At 42.4% G+C, this 18,022-nt stretch overlaps 1 protein-coding gene across 1 annotated transcript in view; it reads right to left on the reverse strand.

The window, feature by feature from the left end:
- Positions 1-643: 643 nt before the first annotated feature.
- Positions 644-18,022, reverse strand: part of LOC106592264 (lysophosphatidylcholine acyltransferase 1) — a 114,654-nt gene continuing 97,275 nt past the window's right edge. The window contains exons 12-14 of the mRNA XM_082974961.1: positions 17,168-17,266; positions 16,782-16,923; positions 644-15,681 (exon numbers count right to left, since the gene is read on the reverse strand). Coding sequence (XP_082831087.1) covers positions 15,476-15,681; positions 16,782-16,923; positions 17,168-17,266 — 447 coding nt within the window. The 3' untranslated portion in view covers positions 644-15,475. The remainder of the gene's footprint in view (positions 15,682-16,781; positions 16,924-17,167; positions 17,267-18,022) is intronic.

The raw sequence follows: 18,022 nt of genomic DNA on the forward strand, positions 1-18,022 counted from the left end.
TTCTAATCAGCAACGTACATTTTCAAGTAATTCTTCTTTGTTGTTATGATGCAACAAGCAGCCTGGTCTCAGAGAAAGACGTATAATACTATACATCATCTAATTTATATGGTATTGTACAACTGCTATTCCATTCATAACGTAACCTAACGTAACGTATCATACTAAATGGAGGGAAACAAATGTACGTACCAAATCCTACATATTGCCCTGAGACCAGGTTGTTTCCTCAGGACACAATAAAAAAAGGGAGTTCCCTGTTATTGGATTAAATAAACATAATCTATGATATAATTCGGTGTTATTGTAGTTCAACAGAGGAGAGCGGCCATTCAAGGTGGTAATGAACAGACACCCCCCCATCTGTGGTTAGTTGTGGCCTCAAGAGGGAGACAGACGTGTGCCGTTTGTCAACAACTGTTTTCAACCTCATAGAACACCAGTCTGCATAGAACCCAGACTACATAGAACACCAGTCTGCATAGAACCCAGACTACATAGAACACCAGTCTACATAGAACACCAGTCTGTAGAGAACCCAGACTACATAGAACACCAGTCTACATAGAACACCAGTCTACATAGAACCCAGACTAACGGCATTACATTAAGAAACACAGAATTAACAACCAGAACACAGAAACCTGGTGTTAAATGTTTTTAAATGTTTTATTAAAGAGTCACATTGACAAGTTATATCATCATAGCTGTCCCAAACAGACATTTCAAAGTATCTTGCAGTAAATGACTGTTTAAGTACATTACAAATAAAACTCAAGAGAAAAGAGAAATATGTAGAGAGAAAGAACAGCAAATTCAGCATGATCCTGGTCCACACAGCAAAACCATCAGAAAGCTAGCATGCTAGGTATCAGTCCAGAGAAACCATCAGAAAGCTAGCTAGCTAGGAATCAGTCCAGAGGAACCATCAGAAAGCTAGCTAGCTAGCTAGGAATCAGTCCAGAGGAACCATCAGAAAGCCAGCTAGCTAGGAATCAGTCCAGAGGAACCATCAGAAAGCTAGCTAGCTAGGAATCAGTCCAGAGGAACCATCAGAAAGCTAGCTAGCTAGCTAGGAATCAGTCCGGAGGAACCATCAGAAAGCTAGCTAGCTAGGAATCAGTCCAGAGGAACCATCAGAAAGCTAGCTAGCTAGGAATCAGTCCAGAGGAACCATCAGAAAGCTAGCTAGCTAGGTATCAGTCCAGAGGAACCATCAGAAAGCCAGCTAGCTAGGAATCAGTCCAGAGGAACCATCAGAAAGCTAGCTAGCTAGGAATCAGTCCAGAGGAACCATCAGAAAGCCAGCTAGCTAGGAATCAGTCCAGAGGAACCATCAGAAAGCCAGCTAGCTAGCTAGGTATCAGTCCAGAGGAACCATCAGAAAGCTAGCTAGCTAGGAATCAGTCCAGAGGAACCATCAGAAAGCCAGCTAGCTAGATATCAGTCCAGAGGAACCATCAGAAAGCTAGCTAGCTAGCTAGGAATCAGTCCAGAGGAACCATCAGAAAGCTAGCTAGCTAGGAATCAGTCCAGAGGAACCATCAGAAAGCTAGCTAGCTAGGAATCAGTCCAGAGGAACCATCAGAAAGCCAGCTAGCTAGGAATCAGTCCAGAGGAACCATCAGAAAGCTAGCTAGCTAGGAATCAGTCCAGAGGAACCATCAGAAAGCTAGCTAGCTAGATATCAGTCCAGAGGAACCATCAGAAAGCTAGCTAGCTAGGAATCAGTCCAGAGGAACCATCAGAAAGCTAGCTAGCTAGGAATCAGTCCAGAGGAACCATCAGAAAGCCAGCTAGCTAGGAATCAGTCCAGAGGAACCATCAGAAAGCTAGCTAGCTAGGAATCAGTCCAGAGGAACCATCAGAAAGCTAGCTAGCTAGGAATCAGTCCAGAGGGACACACATTACGCAAGTAGATGTTTCGTCTTCAGTTCAGTGTGGGACCGACATTACACAGGTAGATGTTTCGTCTTCAGTTCAGTGTGGGACACAGAAGAAGCAGGCAGCAGTAGTAGTAGCATAAATAAGATATCAGCTCTTACGGTTTGTCTTCGGGAACCATTTAAAAAAACGATAGAAACAGAATGATTCTTGTATGTTGTGAGATATTTAAAACAATAGACAGACAACATGATTGAATGAATCAATAGTAGGCGAACTAGGTGGACCAACTTTTGTTTTAAACAACAACCTTTTTGACGTTTCAGTCAGAGAGTCTTAATTTCACAGCTACCTAAAGAATCCAAACGAAAACATCTGTGTTGACTTTTCCTTGAATAAGCCATTCAGAAGCTTCCTCTTCCTGGTCCGTTAAACCGTTAAACCGTTAAACAGTTAAACAGTTACCAAGCTTGTGTTAGAACACGTCAAAGATCCTGAGACGACACAGTTCTACAAAACTGAGCTAAATATAGTACACAGATCTCTTTCTTTACAAAAAAATAAATGGGGGAGGTGAACGTGGGGATACAAGCCCCCCAACTGGAATTACAGATCTCTGTTGTTATGTGTTCCATTTAATAACAAATATGAAAGATAATACAAGCATGGCCACAGTAATATATACCATGAAATGAGAAGCAACAGTCACATTTCTTCAGGAGGAAAAAAAAGAGAAAAAAAAGAGAGAGAATCCAATCTAAAGTGTAAACACAAATACATTATAAAACAAACCGGTATAAACATATTCACGGAGAACAGATAAAGTAACTGTGGTGGTGAATTCTAGCAACAACAATAACAACAAAAAGTCCCATTAAAAATGTGTGGATCCAGTCTGGCTAGGTTGGTGCGTAGGCCTGTCATATGGCAGGGGATCTGCACCTCAAGGCTTAACACACACAACTATTGTTCAACCTTGTACACTTTGACCAGGGTCACAGCTTGTTATAGGAGCACTAATAACACAATATTGTTATGGAAATCATGATTTAAGTACATTTGTTATATCAGCGATTTTAGTAGCTTTTTTAATGATGACAGATTGTCTATACATTCTCTTTTTATAATCATGAAAACCATAGATAGATAAATAAATAGATTCAAGGCTATTGGTTTTTTAAAATATGCATTTTGTGTCTAAAGCAGTCAATAATAATAATAAGAACAACAACAGTTATATTAACAATTGATTTTGAGGCTATGTTTGAGTAATACAACACAAATCTATTCCGTTCATTATACAAAGGAACAAGAACAGGCTTACTTTGAGCATCAGCACAATCCACAGGATAAAAGATCACATTTTGCTCACGGCAGGCAGGGAAATTAAAAAATAAAAATCATTTACGTATTACCAGAAATTCACAAAATGCCCGCATTTGGAATATTCAAAAATACATATCATTTGAACTCTTCACAAGGAGAAGAAGTTGAGAGACGGTGAATGATGTCAAATATTGCTTCCATTATAAAGCCTTCGTTGGGGGTGGGGGGGTATGGTTATGTAAGCGATAGACATGGTATAAGAATGTGTTATAGAAACTTGTATTCCGAATCCATGGCTCTTTTAGATGGCAAACCCCTTCTCTATAGAAACAGTCACCAGTCCAATAGACCTCTATAGTAACATTCAGGTTATTAACAGTGGATAGATAGACAGGCTATGTACCGGATGGCACCCTATTCCCTATATAGTGCACTACATTAGACCAGGGCCCTATTCCCTATATAGTGCACTACATTAGGACAGGGCCCTATTCCCTATATAGTGCACTACATTAGGACAGGGCCCTATTCCCTATATAGTGCACTACATTAGGACAAGACCCTATTCCCTATATAGTGCACTACATTAGGACAAGACCCTATTCCCTATATAGTGCACTACATTAGGACAAGACCCTATTCCCTATATAGTGCACTACATTAGGACAGGGCCCTATTCCCTACATAGTGCACTACATTAGGATAGGGCCCTATTCCCTATATAGTGCACTACATTAGGACAGGGCCCTATTCCCTATATAGTGCACTACATTAGGACAGGGCCCTATTCCCTATATAGTGCACTACATTAGGACAGGGCCCTATTCCCTATATAGTGCACTACATTAGGACAGGGCCCTATTCCCTATATAGTGCACTACATTAAACCAGGGCCCTATTCCCTACATAGTGCACTACATTAGACCAGGGCCCTATTCCCTACATAGTGCACTACATTAGGACAGGGCCCTATTCCCTACATAGTGCACTACATTAGGACAGGGCCCTATTCCCTACATAGTGCACTACATTAGGACAGGGCCCTATTCCCTACATAGTGCACTACATTCAGTGCAGTCGCGTTACAATGACGCCATCTGTCGGAAGACAACATACTAACTAAGGAGAAATACAGTTTACAGCATCTTCCTTGGTCTTCCCACCCAGCATACATTTCTACCAGCAAGTCTAGTCTACCTACAGTAGTATTTACCCTCAAAAAAAGATTCCCCTCAATTGTCCACAACTGATTGAAAAGAGCAACACATTTCAGAGAAAGTTAGAATTAAAACAGCTTTTATATAAAATACATGACTCGGTGAGTTAAAACACCTAGAATAAGTGATTATGTTAATCCACAGGGCAAAATTAACAACCACAGAAGAGGAAACATCGAATGTCACGCGGTGTCGGAGGACGATAATACGTGGAGAGCATAAAATAAAACGTCCCATTATACAAAATGTAATGTCTTAACATTTAAATACTCCTTAATGAGAGTATTTATAATTTCGGCCCAGAATAAGTTTGGGCGGTGTACCTCCAACGGAGAAATAAATTGATCCCCCACAAGCTATTTGGACCTTTACTAGTTGTTGATAGTGCATTAATCAAGGTGCAGACTTAAAAAGGTGCGGACACTGTGTAAATACTTGTCCTTCAGCGCCAGATGAACTAATGTATTGTTGGGTTCGACATTTTCAACATTGAGATATTAAATAAATGATAGAGAAGAAGCATAGAATCAAAGGAGAAAGTTAAGGGTTCTCTGTAGAAAGCCAGAAGGCTTTGGAATGTGTTTGATGGAGGAGAGGAGAGCGATGTTTTGATACAGGGAAGACAGATGGACATCTGTGGATTAGGTGAAGGAGGGGTTGAAGTCAGCAAATGAAGGGTGAGGTCAGTTCCCCTTAAGGGAGTAATCAGGGTTTAGTATCTGGTTACCTTCTTCCTGTTGGGCCTAAACTGTAAGGATTGGACAGAGGGAGGGTCTTAAGTGGGATATAAATATCTGGATGATTCCAGCTGTACAGAACCTTTGGGAAGAATTAAACTTGGTTAAAGCTTCTCTAGTGTTCGTGGGTTATTTACTCTGATACAGGATACAGTTGGCTTCATGACGTGACAAACATTTAGTCACACATGAAAGATGACAGGGGAGATAGATAGATGATAGATAGATACAGAAGATATACAGTGGCATTCGGAAAGTATTCAGACCCCTTGACTTTTTCCACATTTCGTTACGTTACAGCCATATTCTAAAACTGATTAAATAAAATGTTTTCCTCATCAATCTACACACAATACCCCATAATGACACCACAATACCCCATAATGACATCACAATACCCCATAATGACATCACAATACCCCCCATAATGACAAAGAGAAAACAGGTTTTTAGAAATGTTTGCTAATTTATTCAAAATAAAAAAACACAAAAACCTTATTTACATAAGTATTCAGACCCTTTGCTATGAGACTTTAAATTGAGCTCAGGTGCATCCTGTTTCCATTGATCATCCTTGAGATGTTTCTACAACTTGACTGGAGTCCACCTGTGGTAAATTCAATTGATTGGACATGATTTGGAAAGGCACACACCTGTCTATACATGGTCACGCAGTTGACAGAGCATGTCAGAGCAAAAACCAAGCCATGAGGTCGAAGGAATTGTCTGTAGAGCTCAGAGACATGATTGTATCAAGGTACAGATCTGGGGAAGGGTACCAAAACATTTCCGCAGCATTGAAGGTTCCCAAGAACACCATGGCCTCCATCATTCTTAAATGGAAGAAGTTTGGAACCACCAAGACTCTTCCTAGAGCTGGCCGCCCGGCCAAACTGAGCAACCGGGGGAGAAGAGCCTTGGTCAGGGAGGTGACCAAGAACCCGATGGTCACTCTGACAGAGCTCCAGAGTTCCTCTGTGGAGATGGGAGAACCTTCCAGAAGGACAACCATCTCTGCAGCACTCCACCAATCAGGCCTTTATGGTAGAATGGCCAGACGGACGAAACTCCTCAGTTAAAGGTACATGACAGCCCGCTTGGAGTTTGCCAAAAGGCCCCAAAAAGGACTCGCAGACCATGAGAAACAAGATTCTCTGGTCTGATGAAACCAAGATTGAACTCTTTGGCCTGAATGACATTTACATATTACATTTTAGTCATTTAGCAGACGCTCTTATCCAGAGCGACTGTCACGTTCTGACCAGTGAAGGGGCTATTTGTTATTGTAGTTTGGTCAGGACGTGGCAGGGTGGTGTTTGTTTTGTGTGGTGTCGGGGTACGTGTTTATGTAGAGGGGTGTTTGTTTAGATTATTCCGGGGGTTTTGGGCTATGTTCTATGTTAGTATATTTCTATGTTCTAGTCTAGTCTTTCTAGTTCTATGTTTAGTTTATTGATTTGGCCTTCAATTGGAGGCAGCTTTTCCTCGTTGCCTCTGATTGAAGGTCCTATGTATAGGGGTTTTTTTTGTAATGGGAATTGTGGGTAGTTTCTTCCTGTTTAGTGTATGTTGCACCTGACGGGACTGTTTAGTGTCGTTCGTTTGTTTTTGTATACGCTGTTTGTTTTTCCTTCTTCACTAATAAAAAAGAAGATGAGTATACACGTTCCCGCTGCACCTTGGTCTACTCCGTACGACAACCCTTACAGCGACTTACAGTAGCGAGTGCATACATTTCATACATTTCTTCTCCGTACTATTATCACGTCTGGAATAAACCTGGCACCATCCCTACGGTGAAGCATGGTGGTGGCAGCATCATGCTGTGAGGATGTTTTTCAGCGGCAGGGACTGGGAGACTAGTCGGGATTGAGGGGAAGATGAATGGAGCAAAGTACAGAGAGATCCTTGATGAAAACCTGCTCCAGAGCGCTGAGGACCTCAGACTGGGGTGACGGTTCATCTTCCAACAGGACAACGACCCCAAGACAACGCAGGAGTGGCTTCGAGACAAGTCTCTGAATGTCCTTGAGTCGGCCAGCCAGAGCCCGGACTTGAACCCGATCAAACATCTCTGGAGAGACATGAAAATAGCTGTGCAGCGATGCTCCCCATCCAACCTGACAGAGCTTGAGAGGATCTGCAGAGAAGAATGGGAGAAACTCCCCAAATACAGGTGTGCCAAGCTTGTAGCGTCACACCCAAGAAGACTTGAGTCTGTAATCGCTGCCAAAGGTGCTTCAACAAAGTACTGAGTAAAGGGTCTGAATACTTATGTAAATGTGATATTTCAGTTAAAAAAAATTATATAAATTTGCAAACATTTCTAAAAACCTGTTTTTGCTTTGTCATTATGGGGGGGTATTGTGTGTAGATTGATGAGGGGAAAAAAACAATTTTATCAATTTTAGAATAAGGCTGTAACTTAACAAAATGTGGAAAAAGTCAAGGGGTGTGAATACTTTCCGAAGGCGCAGTACATGAGATAAAATAAGGAGAAATAATTAACAGCAGTGATGCTGAAAGTCATATTTAATCTATCCAGCCCCCAAGTAGTAGTAGTACGCTTAGCCTCATCACAACGTTACCAGGTTGAAATAGGAGTGTGTATGGGTTAGAGTGGGCTAACATAATAACCTCATCACAGCGTTGCCAGGTTGAAATGGGAGTGTGTATGGGTTAGAGTGGGCTAACATAATAACCTCATCACAGCGTTGCCAGGTTGAAATGGGAGTGTGTATGGGTTAGAGTGGGCTAACATAATAACCTCATCACAACGTTACCAGGTTGAAATGGGAGCCTGTATGGGTTAGAGTGGGCTAACATAATAACCTCATCACAACGTTACCAGGTTGAAATGGGAGCGTGTATGGGTTAGAGTGGGCTAACATAATAACCTATCAACATGCTCTATTACAATGGAAGGCATGAGGAGGTTTCTCTGGAGAAAATACAACTTTTGGCCACTGTATGCTAAAAACTAAATGCATTGTTGAGGAAATGCACCATAAAAGGTACACATTCAGCAAAAAGATGATATAACCTCTGGTTTAAAGCCTTAACCACTGGATCTATTCTGTTTTCCCTTAAAGCCTTAACCACTGCTGGTTCTATTCTGTTTTCCCTTAAAGTCTTAACCACTGCTGGTTCTATTCTGTTTTCCCTTAAAGCCTTAACCACTGCTGGTTCTATTCTGTTTTCCCTTAAAGCCTTAACCACTGCTGGTTCTATTCTGTTTTCCCTTAAAGCCTTAACCACTGCTGGTTCTATTCTGTTTTCCCTTAAAGCCTTAACCACTGCTGGTTCTATTCTGTTTTCCCTTAAAGCCTTAACCACTGCTGGTTATATTCTGTTTTCCCTTAAAGCCTTAACCACTGCTGGTTCTATTCTGTTTTCCCTTAAAGTCTTAACCACCTCTGGTTCTATTCTGGGCACTACTACCACCAGTTAACAGCACACTAACTCCCAACGTTTTTGGTCTGTAACAGTATATTAGTACATTTTGACATTGAAAAATAGCTCTGTATATCTCACTGGAGAAATAGAGCTGTGAGGGTCGTGTGAAGATGAAAACAGATGTGTCCAGAGAGGAACCATGGGTCAGTGTCTAATGGCCAGGGAGGAGAGAGGAACCATGGGTTAGTCTCTAATGGCCAGGGAGGAGAGAGGAACCATGGGTCAGTCTCTAATGGCCAGGGTGGAGAGAGGAACCATGGGTCAGTCTCTAATGGCCAGGGAGGAGAGAGGAACCATGGGTTAGTCTCTAATGGCCAGGGAGGAGAGAGGAACCATGGGTCAGTCTCTAATGGCCAGGGAGGAGAGAGGAACCATGGGTCAGTCTCTAATGGCCAGGGAGGAGAGAGGAACCATGGGTCAGTCTCTAATGGCCAGGGTGGAGAGAGGAACCATGGGTTAGTCTCTAATGGCCAGGGAGGAGAGAGGAACCATGGGTCAGTCTCTAATGGCCAGGGAGGAGAGAGGAACCATGGGTCAGTCTCTAATGGCCAGGGAGGAGAGAGGAACCATGGGTCAGTCTCTAATGGCCAGGGAGGAGAGAGGAACCATGGGTCAGTCTCTAATGGCCAGGGTGGAGAGAGGAACCATGGGTCAGTCTCTAATGGCCAGGGAGGAGAGAGGAACCATGGGTCAGTCTCTAATGGCCAGGGAGGAGAGAGGAACCATGGGTCAGTGTCTAATGACACCCTGTTCCCTACATAGGGCCCTTAGGGGTCTCTGGTCAAATCTGACCCCTCTGATATCAGCCATATCACACCTTAAATCTGACTCCTCTGATATCAGCCATATCACACCTTAAATCTGACCCCTCTGATATCAGCCATATCACACCTTAAATCTGACCCCTCTGATATCAGCCATATCACACCTTAAATCTGACCCCTCTATCAGCCATATCACACCTTAAATCTGACCCATTTTACAGGTGTAGGATCTTCCTTTGATCACCCTGTTTCAGGAGAACTTTCCTGCATTTAAAATTATAGTGTATTTTAGGTTTAAAATGGCTTTTGAAGTTTGTAATTTCCATTTAGAAATGTTAGACTTTATTTTCCCTTATTTTATATATTGATGTATTAACCTTCCCAACAATTACCATTAATTATAATCCATATAATAATTCACATTTCCTGTTGCTACAGGATTATTTTCCTGCTGTAGCAAACTGTCTCAAATTAAGATCCTACATCTTACATCAGCCATATTGCACCTCAAAAGTTCAATGAAAGCCAAAGTGGCCGAAGACAATGTCACTGGTGCTTCAAGGCTGTTCTATTCAGTCACACTCCCTCAATACTGCTCACTGACATAATGACATCACAATACCCCATAATGACATCACAATACCCCCCATAATGACAAAGAGAAAACAGGTTTTTAGAAATGTTTGCTAATTTATTCAAAATAAAAAAACACAAAAACCTTATTTACATAAGTATTCAGACCCTTTGCTATGAGACTTTAAATTGAGCTCAGGTGCATCCTGTTTCCATTGATCATCCTTGAGATGTTTCTACAACTTGACTGGAGTCCACCTGTGGTAAATTCAATTGATTGGACATGATTTGGAAAGGCACACACCTGTCTATACATGGTCACGCAGTTGACAGAGCATGTCAGAGCAAAAACCAAGCCATGAGGTCGAAGGAATTGTCTGTAGAGCTCAGAGACATGATTGTATCAAGGTACAGATCTGGGGAAGGGTACCAAAACATTTCCGCAGCATTGAAGGTTCCCAAGAACACCATGGCCTCCATCATTCTTAAATGGAAGAAGTTTGGAACCACCAAGACTCTTCCTAGAGCTGGCCGCCCGGCCAAACTGAGCAACCGGGGGAGAAGAGCCTTGGTCAGGGAGGTGACCAAGAACCCGATGGTCACTCTGACAGAGCTCCAGAGTTCCTCTGTGGAGATGGGAGAACCTTCCAGAAGGACAACCATCTCTGCAGCACTCCACCAATCAGGCCTTTATGGTAGAATGGCCAGACGGACGAAACTCCTCAGTTAAAGGTACATGACAGCCCGCTTGGAGTTTGCCAAAAGGCCCCAAAAAGGACTCGCAGACCATGAGAAACAAGATTCTCTGGTCTGATGAAACCAAGATTGAACTCTTTGGCCTGAATGACATTTACATATTACATTTTAGTCATTTAGCAGACGCTCTTATCCAGAGCGACTGTCACGTTCTGACCAGTGAAGGGGCTATTTGTTATTGTAGTTTGGTCAGGACGTGGCAGGGTGGTGTTTGTTTTGTGTGGTGTCGGGGTACGTGTTTATGTAGAGGGGTGTTTGTTTAGATTATTCCGGGGGTTTTGGGCTATGTTCTATGTTAGTATATTTCTATGTTCTAGTCTAGTCTTTCTAGTTCTATGTTTAGTTTATTGATTTGGCCTTCAATTGGAGGCAGCTTTTCCTCGTTGCCTCTGATTGAAGGTCCTATGTATAGGGGTTTTTTTTGTAATGGGAATTGTGGGTAGTTTCTTCCTGTTTAGTGTATGTTGCACCTGACGGGACTGTTTAGTGTCGTTCGTTTGTTTTTGTATACGCTGTTTGTTTTTCCTTCTTCACTAATAAAAAAGAAGATGAGTATACACGTTCCCGCTGCACCTTGGTCTACTCCGTACGACAACCCTTACAGCGACTTACAGTAGCGAGTGCATACATTTCATACATTTCTTCTCCGTACTATTATCACGTCTGGAATAAACCTGGCACCATCCCTACGGTGAAGCATGGTGGTGGCAGCATCATGCTGTGAGGATGTTTTTCAGCGGCAGGGACTGGGAGACTAGTCGGGATTGAGGGGAAGATGAATGGAGCAAAGTACAGAGAGATCCTTGATGAAAACCTGCTCCAGAGCGCTGAGGACCTCAGACTGGGGTGACGGTTCATCTTCCAACAGGACAACGACCCCAAGACAACGCAGGAGTGGCTTCGAGACAAGTCTCTGAATGTCCTTGAGTCGGCCAGCCAGAGCCCGGACTTGAACCCGATCAAACATCTCTGGAGAGACATGAAAATAGCTGTGCAGCGATGCTCCCCATCCAACCTGACAGAGCTTGAGAGGATCTGCAGAGAAGAATGGGAGAAACTCCCCAAATACAGGTGTGCCAAGCTTGTAGCGTCACACCCAAGAAGACTTGAGTCTGTAATCGCTGCCAAAGGTGCTTCAACAAAGTACTGAGTAAAGGGTCTGAATACTTATGTAAATGTGATATTTCAGTTAAAAAAAATTATATAAATTTGCAAACATTTCTAAAAACCTGTTTTTGCTTTGTCATTATGGGGGGGTATTGTGTGTAGATTGATGAGGGGAAAAAAACAATTTTATCAATTTTAGAATAAGGCTGTAACTTAACAAAATGTGGAAAAAGTCAAGGGGTGTGAATACTTTCCGAAGGCGCAGTACATGAGATAAAATAAGGAGAAATAATTAACAGCAGTGATGCTGAAAGTCATATTTAATCTATCCAGCCCCCAAGTAGTAGTAGTACGCTTAGCCTCATCACAACGTTACCAGGTTGAAATAGGAGTGTGTATGGGTTAGAGTGGGCTAACATAATAACCTCATCACAGCGTTGCCAGGTTGAAATGGGAGTGTGTATGGGTTAGAGTGGGCTAACATAATAACCTCATCACAACGTTACCAGGTTGAAATGGGAGCGTGTATGGGTTAGAGTGGGCTAACATAATAACCTATCAACATGCTCTATTACAATGGAAGGCATGAGGAGGTTTCTCTGGAGAAAATACAACTTTTGGCCACTGTATGCTAAAAACTAAATGCATTGTTGAGGAAATGCACCATAAAAGGTACACATTCAGCAAAAAGATGATATAACCTCTGGTTTAAAGCCTTAACCACTGGATCTATTCTGTTTTCCCTTAAAGCCTTAACCACTGCTGGTTCTATTCTGTTTTCCCTTAAAGTCTTAACCACTGCTGGTTCTATTCTGTTTTCCCTTAAAGCCTTAACCACTGCTGGTTCTATTCTGTTTTCCCTTAAAGCCTTAACCACTGCTGGTTCTATTCTGTTTTCCCTTAAAGCCTTAACCACTGCTGGTTCTATTCTGTTTTCCCTTAAAGCCTTAACCACTGCTGGTTCTATTCTGTTTTCCCTTAAAGCCTTAACCACTGCTGGTTCTATTCTGTTTTCCCTTAAAGCCTTAACCACTGCTGGTTCTATTCTGTTTTCCCTTAAAGCCTTAACCACTGCTGGTTCTATTCTGTTTTCCCTTAAAGCCTTAACCACTGCTGGTTCTATTCTGTTTTCCCTTAAAGTCTTAACCACCTCTGGTTCTATTCTGGGCACTACTACCACCAGTTAACAGCACACTAACTCCCAACGTTTTTGGTCTGTAACAGTATATTAGTACATTTTGACATTGAAAAATAGCTCTGTATATCTCACTGGAGAAATAGAGCTGTGAGGGTCGTGTGAAGATGAAAACAGATGTGTCCAGAGAGGAACCATGGGTCAGTCTCTAATGGCCAGGGAGGAGAGAGGAACCATGGGTCAGTCTCTAATGGCCAGGGAGGAGAGAGGAACCATGGGTCAGTCTCTAATGGCCAGGGAGGAGAGAGGAACCATGGGTCAGTCTCTAATGGCCAGGGAGGAGAGAGGAACCATGGGTTAGTCTCTAATGGCCAGGGAGGAGAGAGGAACCATGGGTCAGTCTCTAATGGCCAGGGTGGAGAGAGGAACCATGGGTCAGTCTCTAATGGCCAGGGAGGAGAGAGGAACCATGGGTCAGTCTCTAATGGCCAGGGAGGAGAGAGGAACCATGGGTTAGTCTCTAATGGCCAGGGAGGAGAGAGGAACCATGGGTCAGTCTCTAATGGCCAGGGAGGAGAGAGGAACCATGGGTCAGTCTCTAATGGCCAGGGAGGAGAGAGGAACCATGGGTCAGTCTCTAATGGCCAGGGAGGAGAGAGGAACCATGGGTCAGTGTCTAATGACACCCTGTTCCCTACATAGGGCCCTTAGGGGTCTCTGGTCAAATCTGACCCCTCTGATATCAGCCATATCACACCTTAAATCTGACTCCTCTGATATCAGCCATATCACACCTTAAATCTGACTCCTCTGATATCAGCCATATCACACCTTATATCTGACCCTCTGATATCAGCCATATCACACCTTAAATCTGACTCCTCTGATATCAGCCATATCACACCTTAAATCTGACTCCTCTGATATCAGCCATATCACACCTTATATCTGACCCTCTGATATCAGCCATATCACACCTTAAATCTGACCCCTCTGATATCAGCCATATCACACCTTAAATCTGACCCCTCTGATATCAGCCATATCACACCTTAAATCTGACCCCTCTGATATCAGCCATATCACACCTTAAATCTGACCCATTTTACAGGTGTAGGATCTTCCTTTGATCACCCTGTTTCAGGAGAACTTTCCTGCATTTAAAATGTATAGTGTATTTTAGGTTTAAAATGGCTTTTGAAGTTTGTAATTTCCACTTAGAAATGTTAGACTTTATTTTCCCTTATTTTATATATTGATGTATTAACCTTCCCAACAATTACCATTAATTATAATCCATATAATAATTCACATTTCCTGTTGCTACAGGATTATTTTCCTGCTGTAGCAAACTGGCTCAAATTAAGATCCTACATCTTACATCAGCCATATTGCACCTCAAAAGTTCAATCAAAGCCAAAGTGGCCGAAGACAATGTCACTGGTGCTTCAAGGCTGTTCTATTCAGTCACACTCCCTCAATACTGCTCACTGACAGTAAAGCACCATGCAGACTCAAACCTTCCATTTAAAATGGCCACTTCTATTAGATAGAAGAAGATAAAACAAATAGAAACACTGAATTCACTCAAAACTATAGTTCCCTTCCCTGGCTGGGGTGTTGTCCCTTCACTGGCTGGGGTGTTATCCCTTCACTGGCTGGGGTGTTGTCCCTTCACTGGCTGGGGTGTTATCCCTTCACTGGCTGGGGTGTTGTCCCTTCACTGGCTGGGGTGTTGTCCCTTCCCTGGCTGGGGTGTTGTCCCTTCACTGGCTGGGGTGTTGTCCCTTCCCTGGCTGGGGTGTTGTCCCTTCACTGGCTGGGGTGTTGTCCCTTCCCTGGCTGGGGTGTTGTCCCTTCACTGGCTGGGGTGTTGTCCCTTCACTGGCTGGGGTGTTGTCCCTTCACTAGCTAGGGTGTTGTCCCTTCACTGGCTGGGGTGTTGTCCCTTCCCTGGCTGGGGTGTTGTCCCTTCACTGGCTGGGGTGTTGTCCCTTCCCTGGCTGGGGTGTTGTCCCTTCACTGGCTGGGGTGTTGTCCCTTCCCTGGCTGGGGTGTTGTCCCTTCACTGGCTGGGGTGTTGTCCCTTCCCTGGCTGGGGTGTTGTCCCTTCCCTGGCTGGGGTGTTTTCTCTCGACCACTCCCAAACCCCAACATGGAGGAAACGTAATAAGTGTTGCCCTTCAAGTGTTTCACGCTTCATTTCTCCTCGATCGTCATTAGCCATCTTTTTGGCATTGAAATGCATGTTCCTTCCTCAGAACAAATACAGAAAAACTCAGCTAAAACAACAACGTCAGATCACCAAGATCAAATGAACTGTATAAACATTATGAATACGGTTAATAAGGGTTACATTTCTCAGGGGGGGTGTGTGTGTGTGTGTGTGTGTGTGTGTGTGTGTGTGTGTGTGTGTGTGTGTGTGTGTGTATCTGACTGACCATACATATAGCCCATTAACAACCCCCACCACCACCACTCTCTCACCAGGAGAGGTGGATCCTGAGGTGGCGATCAGACTCAGTTGTGTTTCTTCACTGAGCCGTCCGTCGTTGTGTCGTGGTGGTTGACTCGCGGGCTGAAGTCAGGGCAGAAGCCATTGGTCTGAGGCTTGGCGTTGGGCGTGGCGCTGGGCTGGTGAGGACAGCCGTTACGGCCTGTATTGTCTGTGGACAGGTAGTCCTCACTGAAGTTTGGGTGCTGCTCTGCAAAGCTCCTGAACTTGTCTGTTACCACCACAGGAGGGCGCCAGACACAAAGGTAAGGTTATTCCAAGCAAGTTAAATACAGTAACCTACCATTAACACACTTGGAAACAAGTACATGTTTACAAAGATGGGCACACTCCTAATATTTACAAATGAACTAGAGATTACAGACACAACATAACTTTGACATATTCTTTGTTGCGTTCTAAAATCATCCCAGGCGTATACTCCCAAGAACAGTGTGGCGGATGAATCAGAATTAGTTGGGTAACATAGATAATTAAGATGTTTTATTTGCATAATATGCTTATGTGAGATACTTGTCATTAGAATGTATCCCTTTGGATAATGAATGTTGGCAGTTGCACTTTTCCCTTAGCTGGGGCTCAGTCACTTGGGGCCCAGAGAGGGGAGAGGTCAGGCTTGTCTTTTACATGTCTCTGGTGCTATGCAGAATATCAGAAAGGGAAGAGGACAGAATGGAACATTGTCTACATATGTGAATGTGTCTTTAACTATTCTTAAACCATGTGAAGGGATGGCGTGATTAATGTGGAACCAATTATTTGTCTCCACAATGTCTGTGCGCAAGTCACTCCCCTCAGTGAGCTTGTCCAGGAGTGGGGTCAAGAGGGGGTTTACTTGAGATGGGAGTATCTAGAGTTGACAATTGATATATGCCATTGGATGAGTTGGTGTTTTTGTACTATGAAGTACCAGGAACGAGTTTAGAACCTCGTCTTAGAGACCAAACTGAATGATCATTTATAGCGAATGTTATCTGGCTAAGGGATACTCCTTTCTCAAATATAAAGTCCCTTTGTGAACTGTCTCTAAGATCTGTGGTTCGTCATGTACGTTGAGAGGGGTGTATCTTGGCTATAAAAGATCTTTGTACTTTTGTGTAATCACTTTTCAATGGTTGCATTAGAGATAGCGCATCATTAAAAGTCAAAGTGCTTTTGCAAAGCTCTTAATTATTAAAGATGTAGTTTAAGTATAACTCTGACTGGTGTGTGAAGTTTGTAACTCTCCTCATTTGGTAATGCAGAAATTAGCCACCACAACAGCTAAACAGAAGGATGGCCCAGTACAAGCTAAGACATGTCGTTTCTTACCGAAGGTGAGTTTCCCTGTGTCCTCTGTGTCGATAGCAGCGAAGAGACGCGAGACGTTGAGGTCAGCTACTCCTAACTCCGTCTTTAGGATGCAGGCCAACTCAGCCACTGTGATCGCACCGTCCTCCTCCGCCTCAAACATCTGGGATATATGCAAATAATAACCAACACACATTAGATGACCCTGAGCCCTTCATATCTCACTCACAGCCACTGAGCCGGCTGGCGCACAGACCATCTGTTCATATCTACACACACTCTACAACTCACACCGTAGGTCATTAGTACATCCTCTCAGATGGAAAATGGCTGAAATATCAGTGGTCGTAGGCCCTCTGAAAGACACCTTGACAAGAGCGTGAAACCAGAGCTGGAGCAGAACGTACCTTGAAGGCCAGTTTCATGGTCTCCAGTGTTTTAGCAGGTCTGCATACCACCGATAAGGCGATGACATATTCTCTGATGTCTATCATGTTGTCTTCCTGCTGGAGGAGAAGAGAGAAGAACAGAGTGAAGAGTTACCGGTTAGAAGGAATCTGGCAAAGCACATGTCTAAATCTAATGTCTAAATCTAATGTCTAAATCTAATGTCTAAATCTAATGTCTAAAGTCTAATGTCTAAATCTAATGTCTAAATCTAATGTCTAAATCTTACATTTAAATCTAATATCTAAATCTAATGTCTAAATCTAGAATCTTACATTTAAATCTAACATCTAAATCTAATGTCTAAATCTAATATCTTACATTTAAATCTAACATCTAAATCTAATGTCTAAATCTAATTTCTTACATTTAAATCTAATGTCTAAATCTAATGTCTAAATCTAAAGTCTACATTTAATATTACATTTAAATCTAATATCTAAATCTAATGTCTAAATCTAATATCTAAATCTAATGTCTAAATCTAATATCTAAATCTAATGTCTAAATCTTATATCTAAATCTAATGTCTAAATTTAATCTTACATTTAAATCTAATGACTAAATCTAATATCTAAATCTAATATCTTATATTTAAATCTAATATCTAAATCTAATGTCTAAATCTAATATCTAAATCTAATGTCTAAATCTAAATCTAATGTCTAAATCTAATATCTAAATCTAATGTCTAAATCTAATATCTAATGTCTAAATCTAATATCTAAATCTAATGTCTAAATCTAATGTCTAAATCTAATGTCTAAATCTAATATCTAAATCTAATATCTAAATCTAATGTCTAAATCTAATGT

Source organism: Salmo salar, chromosome 05 (assembly GCF_965601325.2).
Source record: "Salmo salar chromosome 05, fSalSal1, whole genome shotgun sequence".
NCBI classification, from domain to species: domain Eukaryota; kingdom Metazoa; phylum Chordata; class Actinopteri; order Salmoniformes; family Salmonidae; genus Salmo; species Salmo salar.